The sequence below is a fragment of the Anabas testudineus genome, chromosome 7, assembly GCF_900324465.2.
Source record: "Anabas testudineus chromosome 7, fAnaTes1.2, whole genome shotgun sequence".
Lineage (NCBI taxonomy): Eukaryota > Metazoa > Chordata > Actinopteri > Anabantiformes > Anabantidae > Anabas > Anabas testudineus.
Window position 1 is genome coordinate 10,186,777 of NC_046616.1, and position 10,150 is coordinate 10,196,926.

Here is a 10,150-nt window from a genome sequence, read left to right on the forward strand (position 1 = left end):
TTTTTTTTTTTTTTTAACCTCCTCTATCTTACAGTTTTTATTAAAGCAAGCAATCAGTGATGAATTTATAACAGTCTGTTTATTAAACAAGGTAAAGATACAAAGCTTTTTTTCCTTTTTTTAAACATTGATAACCTTAGTTGAACTTCTCAGTCTTGGCTGTGCATATTTAGTTGTCTAGAAACTGTATATGAAACCACAATGCAAGACAGGAAAAAGTGTAATAAATCTACGCAATATCTTTTCATAGAGAACATGGGTTAAACAGTTATCATACAGATTACAGCTCAGGAACTCCATGCTGAAGGATCAAAAAAATAAAAATGTTTACACGTTTGAATACTGCAGAACACAATACAGAGTAATGGAAATGGGATGATAAAACGGTTAAGGCTTACATGTAAATAACATATAAAAATGAATATTAATAACATACGGGTAGACTAAAATAATTACTGTAAGTTCATACATAAACTTTTACAAAACTCAAACAGAACATGTTTATGAAAACTTAAAAATAGGTACTACAAATGAGCAACATGTACATTTTCCCATTATCTCAAACGAGAGTAAGTTGAAGAGGCAGGGTCTGTTGTTGGCGTAAATGTCTTTTTTCAGGCCAGTGGCTCGAGTAATAAGTTTTTTTGTTTTTTTTTTATTCTTTTGAAAACATACTATATACTGTATATCTATTTTACATTATTCTCAGTTCCATCTCAAATTTATCGTCTAGCCGTAGCACCACTTCTGAAGTGCCCTGAAGAATACAGGGTACCCTATAAGTACCATTCAGAGGTTAATGTTACAGTAAAAATACAACAATACTGTGTCCAATAAAAAGAATACTAAGGAGAAACAAAGTATGAAAAGGAGAAGCATCACCTCCACACAAACTCATAATATAGGCCTATGGAATATGACTGATACTGCAGTTTATTTCAAATGGGTAAAGCTTATTAAAGAGAAACTCTTAACTTGGTCAGAGTAGCTATACGTAACTTCACATTTTGGTCCGATGGTCAGTTCAAGGTATAAAAATTACCGATTTCAGCTTTCACTTGAGCTGAAATGTATTTAAATGCCAGGCTGAATTGAATAGAGCTACCATGGAGACATGTGCAATGTATTCAACCTCTGCAACATGTACTTCCCATATTAAGAAAAAACTAAATGCTTAATTGAATAGAGAAAGCGGACACACACTATTACAAGATTAGCTTTCTCTTAAAACCTTCACAAGGTTAATATATATATATGGCACTAGTTAATGAGATATAGGGGCAAAACAATTTAAAAGCAGTGTTTCTTTGATTATAATCATAAAGGTGAACAGCAAATATGGACTGAAGTTAATTTTGAAAATAAAAATAACATTCATCTTTCTTCCCTTCCATGTTGCTTCAATTGATTTGCCTCCCCAAGTCAATAATACACCTCTTAATACAATCATTAAATGTTTGAATTGTCATCTACCGATTGCCTTTCTTCAAATTTAGATGACCCTGTAAATGTTTACTTGCACGAAGATGTGAGTAAAACAAAGAAAGTAACAGAAACAGACTGTTATTTATACACAGTCAGTACTCTTAGCTGCCACAAGTAATGCCCTTTGGCATTTTCCATCCAACAAGATTGAAACAATTTGAGCCACAACCACAAGGCCTAAAAGTGCTTTAAGATTATCTTTGGATGTCTCCAGAATACACCCAGTAAACATATTCTTTTCTACTTTCTCAATTTTATAAGGGCAAATATAATCTGGCACATTTTGGAAACCCATTTCATGGAAGAGGAAAAAAAACGTAACTAAAACATTTCTAATGGCCAATGCATCCGGCAGTTTACATGACGCTTACGAAAGTGCCTATTATATCTGACGCAAGACATTCTTTGCCGCTCGATCCTCCGGACAACACCTAGCTGTACTGTTACATTCACAAAATAACGCTGTGCTCATTTTTGACAGACACCCTGTGTCAAGACGAATGGAGGCAGTCTGTTTACTGAATCTAGCACAGAATGCTTATGTCAGCTGTCATAATGCTAATGTAAGCCTTATGTAGATGGCCGTAGGTGCATGGCCCCATAAGCTCCAGCTGAACACAGACTGAATCTGAACTGCTGCAGAGTGGCCCAGAAACTCAGATAAGAGAGATGCGTATGGGGATGCTTGGGGACTCGGTCCTCTGGGGCGACTGGTGGCTCACTAGGTGTTCCACCACAGTGTGTTTGGACATGTGCTTCATAAGGTAGGTCTCCTGCAAAGACATGCAAACACCACATTTTCCCAAATGAGTAACTGACATTTTATCAAAAAATTGACCTTTGTCCCCCCTCATACATCTGTCTGTCTCCCTTGTAAAAAACGACAGAATGTACTGAGATGACAAACAGATGGCTTGTGAGTTACTTACTGAGGTGTATGCCCGGCCACACATACTACAGCAGTAGGCCTTAGCGTTTTTAATGGCGTGCGCTGACAAATGGATCTGCAATGATGCTGAATCTGAGTAGGCACGGTAGCAGTTAGGACATTTATACGGCTTGTCTTTATTGTGCTGCCTCTGGTGAGACTGTTAAAGAAGAAAAACAGACAAACGTTATAAGAGCCCTTACACCAGGAGAGCCACTGTCAATATATAACACACCCAACTGGAAAAACACAACAACGCAGTACTTTTACATTTTTCAATCAACAGAGTGATCACACAAATCATTACAGCACTAAGTTAATGTCATTTATACAAAACTAGTTTTAAGGCACAGCTCACATATGTTAACCTGAGTTATTTGTTACATGAAATTATATGAACATATGAACTTAATAGCATTAAGCCAATTGCTTTCACCGCCCATAGACATTTGTTTTTGTATATTGCACAGATATTCAAATTCATTCAACATAGTGAGTAACAGAACGTAATACCATCATCTTTCTGTTGACAAAAATATCTTTGTTTACTGATGGTGTGATGATGTGGTGGTGTCTTCCATCAACTACGCCAACACCACATGGGAACGCCCACTGTGCTGGGTGTGATAGTCCACTGAAAACACAAGGTACCTCACAATCTGAAACTGTGAAAGTATGTGCTGTAATGGCGTGATGACTCTGTTGATGGAAGGTTGCAGCAGACACAAGACACTGCTGCACTGTTGCATTTTTCCAGTTTCCAGCTGTTGTGATCACTTTAATTTCTGTTGTTGTGACATTATTGTACTGGGTGGGAGATATGAACACATCTCTAATGAGATCAACCACAACCATTGTCACTGCATGATATAATCTGTGCACAGTCAGTGTTTGGAGAATAATTCTTCTACGAAACTCGTCCGCCTCTTTAAAAGTCCTCCTCCCTGCTCTTAACACTTTACACCTAACGAGTTATTATAAAGGGCTATGAGGCTTTGTGAATAACCTTTTTTTCCCCCTATGATCTAGTTTTAACTTCTTCTAAATTCTTAGAAAAGTGATGATAAGTAGTGACAGGGTAGAATAACATTACACCGTCACTTGTGTAGCATCTACTGACCTGGAGGTTTGACAGTTGGGTAAAAGCCTTTTCACATCCAGGGTGAGCACATTTATAAGGCCTATCACCGGTGTGGATTCTGTGGCAAAAGAAGCAGATCATTTATGATCTACAGTTCAGTTAATTATTTAGTCACACGCCAGATGCATCTGAGCTTAAAAAGCCCGGCAATGAAAAAAGGAAAACGTTAAGTTTTGAAGCGACATTAACAGACACATTCTCTGTGACATTAGCTCTTTATTGCCTAGATCTAGGTATAGTTATAGTGTTGACCAGAAGTTAGCAGTAGCTGTTGCCTTTTTCCCCCACAGGAACTTGGCTCCCTTCTTTGTGATCGCAGCTGAACCAACCTGGTATGCTGCTGGAGGTGTGACAGCTGACGGAACGAATTCTCACAGTAGGAGCAGTGGTAGGGTTTGATACCCAGGTGGATGCGCAGGTGCTGGGACAGGTAGGAGGCGTTAGCGAATGTCTTGGAGCAGTGGGGACACTTGTGTGGTTTGGCCTCCGTGTGGGACTTGGAGTGAATCTGCATCTCTGACTTGGTTAAGAAGGTGAGCGGGCACACTTTACATCTTTAGCACAAAAAAAGAACATGAACACGCATCAGATCAGACTGTTTCAGTAAAATTAAGTTGAAGTTTGTCTAGAATAAGAGCCTTAAATTGACTATACAGTGTAACACTGTGAAACCTTTGCTGCCTCCATACAAAACACGACCAGTTGTGAATCGTAATGTATATCCACACTAACAGTGGACCACACTTTAACTCACAAGGATGATAATATTTCAGTAACTAGAACCAGTAAGGTTTTTTTTTTCTGATAATAGTTTCCCATTCATGTTTGGAAATGACAGGTATCCAGCTCCAACACACTACTGCAGTCCTAAACTGACAAATGTAACTGTAATGTCCTTAAAACAATGTTATTTGTGTGAAAGTGACACCATACAATTTCATCAAGCAAATCTTGTTCTTGCTGTGGTGCAGTAAAGACTTCACAACAATAATAATATCAGTATCTGTGTTTAACCTGTAGGTTTTGCCTTCTTTGGGTGCAACAGTGACACAGCCTTGGTCAGCAAGGATGGGGTAGGGTACCACCAGCAGAGGACCAGATGGATTTTCAGCTTTGATCTTCTTTCGTCCCCGAGGTGCCTTGGGTGGGGGACCCAACAGTCCTGCTAAGCCTCCAGCCTTCATGTGGTCCATGCCAGGACCACTAGCAAACCCAGAGATGATGTTCACAGAGGGGGCACCGCCCAGGCGGTTCTGGCTGCTGGAGGTTGGAGTTGTCGGTGTCAGGGCCTCCGAGGTGCTGTGGCTGTCGGGTCGGGATGTAGGAGCCAGGCCTGAAGAGGTGGTGGTGAAACCACAACTACATCAGTTATAACAATGCTTGTTTTGCATATTCCAGATTTCGTTTTCACACTTAACCAGCATCATCAGAAATTATCTGTACTGATCTTTCATACTCATATCTGTAAATCCTCATCATAACCAGTTATCTGCCTTAAAACCAACAACTGTGACATAATTTTTCCAAAACACTGAACAGTGCAGTACAGTTTGTTTATTTCCCCATTTTTATCTAATTATATATTTAATGACATGTTAAATACCGTAGCAGTTTGCTATGTTCCCTGTATATCCTCAATTGCACCTGTGTTTATTGTGTGTTTCAAGCCTTATTTACTATGACTATGCTCTATGTACAGTGTGCAGTTTACTACAGATAATGGATTTTTCTCCATGTCAGCAGAATGCAGAGACTGCAGTACCTGAGCGATGGTTGACCCGTCCAGATTGCTCGCTGAGCTGTCTCATGTGCCAGTCTTCCCACAACCCTTTAGCCTTCACTGCTGACTTGTCATCCATATTTCCATCTGGAAATGATTAGATAATGGCATTTTAGTCATTGAGTCATCATTGAGTCATGTTTAGACATACACAGTGCGCTGCATCATCAGTCTAACCCTAACCCTAACCCTAACCCAACATAAAGTCACCAACTAGGTGTTGAAAATATCTTAGACATGAAAAGTTCATTGACTTTTAATAAATCTACAAACTGGGGCTGTGTATAGTTTGACATTTTTAACTTTGTCAATGTCAGGTGTGCTTTGGTATTGGTATCATCTAAAACTATAAAACTCTTCCGTATTGTGCAAGTTAACAGAAAAAAATCTGATCAAAGATTCTACCTGTGTGTTTTTTTATTTAAAATGTATTGAGGTTCAGTACCCTGTCTGACAAACAATGAAGGGAAGACTACCTGAGCTGGAGGCGGGCCGAGCGTGCAGAGCAATGTCTGGCTGTCCAGAGCCTTGTGGCTGCGGGTGGTGGCCGGGGACCTGCTGCGGCTGGGGCTTTGGCACAGGCATGCCATGCTGAGCACTACCGTCTGGGGACGAAGTGGGCACCAGCAGAGACTGCTGTGAGGAGGTGGAGGTAGGTGGCAGGTGCAGGGGTCGGATCTTCTCGGCCATCAGCTGCTCCTTGATCTTGTTAATGAGCACCAGGTTATCCAGCTGTAAGGGTTAACGGGTCATGCTCAACAGAAAACAGCCACCGTGTGTGAATGTCATTCATATCCCATAAATTCCTACCCCAGGACAAAAAACACTGACCAGCACACAGTACACGTTTAGCTTTTTAAAAAAGTATTTATGAGAACAAACTGTGACAGATTCTCAGTCAGACAGTTTGTTGCGGTGATGGACGTGTGCTGAATGGCTGAAGACATTCACACATGGAAATAACTGGCAATGAAAGGTGGAAATGTCACAGTAATTGCATGTTACAAGTAGACTTACCTGGCCTGGCATGGATGGAGGTGGAGGCCAGAAATACGGGTTGTTGAATCGAGGCTCTGCCATCCTGAATGAATAAGATTTACTTTAGTCATGTTTAAAAGTCAAGCTGTCCTGTGTGAGTTGTTGTTTCTCTACGCATCTATTATGGGTCAGAGGTAAACTTATGATGCAGAACACTGTTTTTCCAACAGCACAGTATGTGTTAAATAATCTAACCAAAGTCAGTAGGCAGATAATGACGAACTGCCAGACAGATTACGACTGTAAAGACGAAAATAATGACACCCTAACCACAAACACATGACAGGTTTCACACTTACTAGAAAAGGTGAGCATTCCCCCTTCGTTCCAAGTTAGTGTATATAAAGTTAATATTCTCAACATGTCCTTGCGTCCTGTGTGCGCACACAGTCTATTTAGGACCTTAGTAAGACCAAAAATAAAGAAATGTAAGGCAAATTTGGGGACTGTGATGCAAATAGACTTCACGGCACAGGTGGCACAAATAGGGGAATCTGGAGGATTTCTTAAATAGCTTTATAAATGTTGATGTTTAATATAATTTGCATTATTAGTTTTATTTCTCATTTGTCTTTAGGGCAAATTTAACACTCTGGCATATTGGGATTAAAAAAAAAAAAGAGTTGGCTGTGGCTTTTACAGGCTTTTAAAATGTAACTAAATAAAATAGTTTTGACATTCAATTTAAGTTATATTAGAAGTTTCATGTTGGCATTTGAACATTTGTAAAACTAGTTACTTGCCCTTTATAAAGCATCATTTGATCAACATTAAAATAATAAATAGAAATAATAAAAAAGAAAACTTTGCTCATGCTTCACTGATGAAGTAGTTGGTGAGATACAGTTGAAAATCTACTAAGTGGACCTTGATTTGCATTTTGTTAACTAGAAGCTGAATTTCTAATATTAAGAGTTTTCCAGAACCAGCTTCACCTTCAAGACAGGTAAATAATAATAATAATAAAAACTATTGGACGGAGATGCCAAAGCTTTTTACAACACTGTAATTAGTGCTGTTTTATATGAATGCTAATGATTCAGTGTGTAAATTAAGCCGAGGTTAAGTGAAGTGTTGCCTTCAAGTATCTAAATGTCACCCAGGAATATTTCAGCCTGACAAAGGACATTTAGCCTCTGCTCCTTTTGTCCGAGTGTGAACCCCAGAAAATAAAGTGCACGTCGTTTTTAAATGTTCATATAAACGCAATGAGAGGGAGGAAAAAAAACCAGGGAAAGTTTCCATTGTGTGACTTTTCGGACATGTCTGCTGTCTGCGGGCACCTCCGGACTCGCACCGATGGCGCACAGCGCGCAGCGACCCTCCCGGTGCGACTCAGACATTCTCAGACAGTTTTCTTCAAACATTTCCAGACAAAAGAGAAACAAAAATGGCAGCCTTATTTTTATAAGGCGGGACGCCATATTCTGCAGACCCCAAAAAATTTAGGAGCATCAACATCTTGTCGCGGGGAGGCTGTTGGGGATAAGAGGCGGCCGACGCAGACACAAAGGTGTTTATCGTGTCAAAGGCTTGAATGATTGTTTACGGCGAATTGCAGGTTTGAATAGCCCGGCCTCCCCACCTCTCAAAAAAACTGACACTTCCTACAACAACCATGCCCTGCAAAAACAGCACGGAAACGGACGAGATGCAGGCTCGACCCCGACACACAGCGATTAAAACGAGCGTACCGATGCGTTCAGGGCCAAACAGAACCGGAGCACGATCCCCCGTTTCTCCCGACAGACGCCGTGCCATCTTCACCAAATTTCACTTTCAGGGCTGTTTTTTTTTTTTTTTTTCCTCCACATTCTGCAACTTTTGGACGAATCAAAGGACGTGAATTGCGTTTTGAGCACAATGCACGCGTTTGAGTGTCTGACGCTTTATCAGACAAATGCACAGTCGCGAAGACGCGAAGAAAACATGCACAAATACCTTGTGTCCTGATTGCAGATATTGTCTTGCGAGTACAGCTATAATATAAAAGGTTGATGTTCTTTCTGCCTGCCTCCAGTCGGACCACCGCTTCCGGGTCGCTTTGTTCACTTCTGGGTGCTGCTGCAGGCTCAGTACAGTGCACACACAGGCAAATATTCTGCTCTTACTGCTTTGGATTTCACGATGACCTATTTTATTTCTCTTTAATGGACAGCGCGTTTCCGATGAATCCAACTGCGTTTTTCTCCCAGCACGTTTTTTTTGTTGTTGTTGTTGGATTTAGCCTGCAGATCCGCGGGGACGCAGGCCTACTTCAAACCACGAGAAAGACACGGGCTGCTCCAAAGCCCCAAAAATACTTCATTACATCGGAAAGTACTGCGTTTCTGGTGCCACTTAAGTCAAATGCAGAGTGGCCACTGAGCTCAGATATGAAAAGCAAATGTGGTCACATTTCAGGAGGTTAGATGAAGCTGCCCAATATGATGTGGGTGTTTTAATCTGAGATAATGCATCATAATCATGTTATGAAAACCTTCTATCTATACCTTCATGAACCAAAACTAACTCACTTAATTAAAAGTCTCATTGAGAACTGTACCATTTTTAAAAGAGACTTTGTCAAGAAGACAGAAAAAAACATTATTAAAGCAATATAAATAACACATAAACAGGCTAATGCAACTGTCAACAAGTCCTCCAACCTCAATTATGTGCAGCCTGTTTAAGATGCATAAACCGTTTTCAGCTTCCAAATTCATTAAAAAGTGGAAAAAAAAAAGTTAAATGCTGTGTGTTGTGTTTACGTATTGTTCAGATAGACGTCACATAATTTCTGTTGGAAACAGTAGTTTTACGATGTATGTGTCTAGAAAACACATGCACATTTAACTGCCTTTAAATTACAGTTAGATTTTTCTTACACATTTACAATCTTTTGCTTTTACAGAACATTTAAGAAGTATTTAAATTAAATGTCTAGGTGCCCTTTAACTTCCAAAAATATAAATAAATAAATATCATCATGTCTTGAAGGAGGCTTTGCTGTTATTCATGTCCACTTTGTTCCTTTCCATTACGCACCACTGTTTGTTTTTACTGTGCATTGTCCACCTACCAATACAGTGTTACTGCTGTGTTGACTTAATACCTCTTTATCTAGATCCAAACTTCATTGCAGTAACAGTAATCTCAGTTTTTGACGTAATTTCAGTTTTCAGTGAACTTCGAATGATGAATGATGAACTGAGGAAGATATGTTTGTGTTGAGGAAAGAAAATGTTTTTTCTAGAGAAGATTATTTTTAGAATATTCTAACTGGATTTCGGTAACATTAGTGTGAACTATATATGATATGACCGGGCTATTGGCTAGTCTGTGTTGTATGTAGGTTATATACACAGTTGTATTTAAAAGATCGTGCACTCCTTAATAAATTACAAATGTTGGTGACTTTGTAATTGGAGATTTGCAAACACAGTGTCTGTAGGATATTGATCCTAAAATATCATATTATCAGGTTATAAACACACGTCACAATTTGCAAAAAGTTTTTTGTAGCCAGCTGAAAGTTTTTCACTTCTTCTAATTGTGATTTATGCTGTTCTTCATTGCAAATGGCTTCTAGTTCTGCAGGATGTGCTTCTGTTTTGAGATCTACACACAGATTTGCAATTATGTTTAAGCCACGGGACATTGAGAGTCACTCCAGAAGCTTCAGTTTGCCTCTCCTGAGACAGTCCGTGGTGGATTTGAGGTAGAACGTTTAATAATAACTGATGCTTTATTAATCCTCTTGGTGAAATTCTTGCAACCACAAGGGTTCAGGGTTCAG

General features: G+C 39.6%; 1 protein-coding gene across 2 annotated transcripts; it reads right to left on the reverse strand.

Moving 5' to 3' along the window:
* Positions 1 to 60: 60 nt before the first annotated feature.
* znf362b (zinc finger protein 362b) lies at positions 61 to 9,306 on the reverse strand. 2 transcript variants are annotated; one of them, XM_026368594.2, is made up of 9 exons: positions 8,314 to 9,306; positions 6,352 to 6,415; positions 5,811 to 6,039; positions 5,317 to 5,421; positions 4,569 to 4,887; positions 3,884 to 4,108; positions 3,534 to 3,612; positions 2,415 to 2,573; positions 61 to 2,258 (listed from the first exon to the last, which is right to left on the reverse strand). In XM_026368594.2, exons 2-9 carry the CDS (start codon positions 6,412 to 6,414, stop codon positions 2,142 to 2,144), a joined length of 1,296 nt encoding a protein of 431 aa, XP_026224379.1. In that variant the 5' UTR covers position 6,415; positions 8,314 to 9,306; the 3' UTR covers positions 61 to 2,141. The 2 variants fall into 2 exon arrangements, with proteins under 2 accessions (XP_026224379.1, XP_026224378.1); XM_026368593.2 differs by having other exon boundaries at positions 5,811 to 6,066.
* Positions 9,307 to 10,150: the final 844 nt, after the last annotated feature.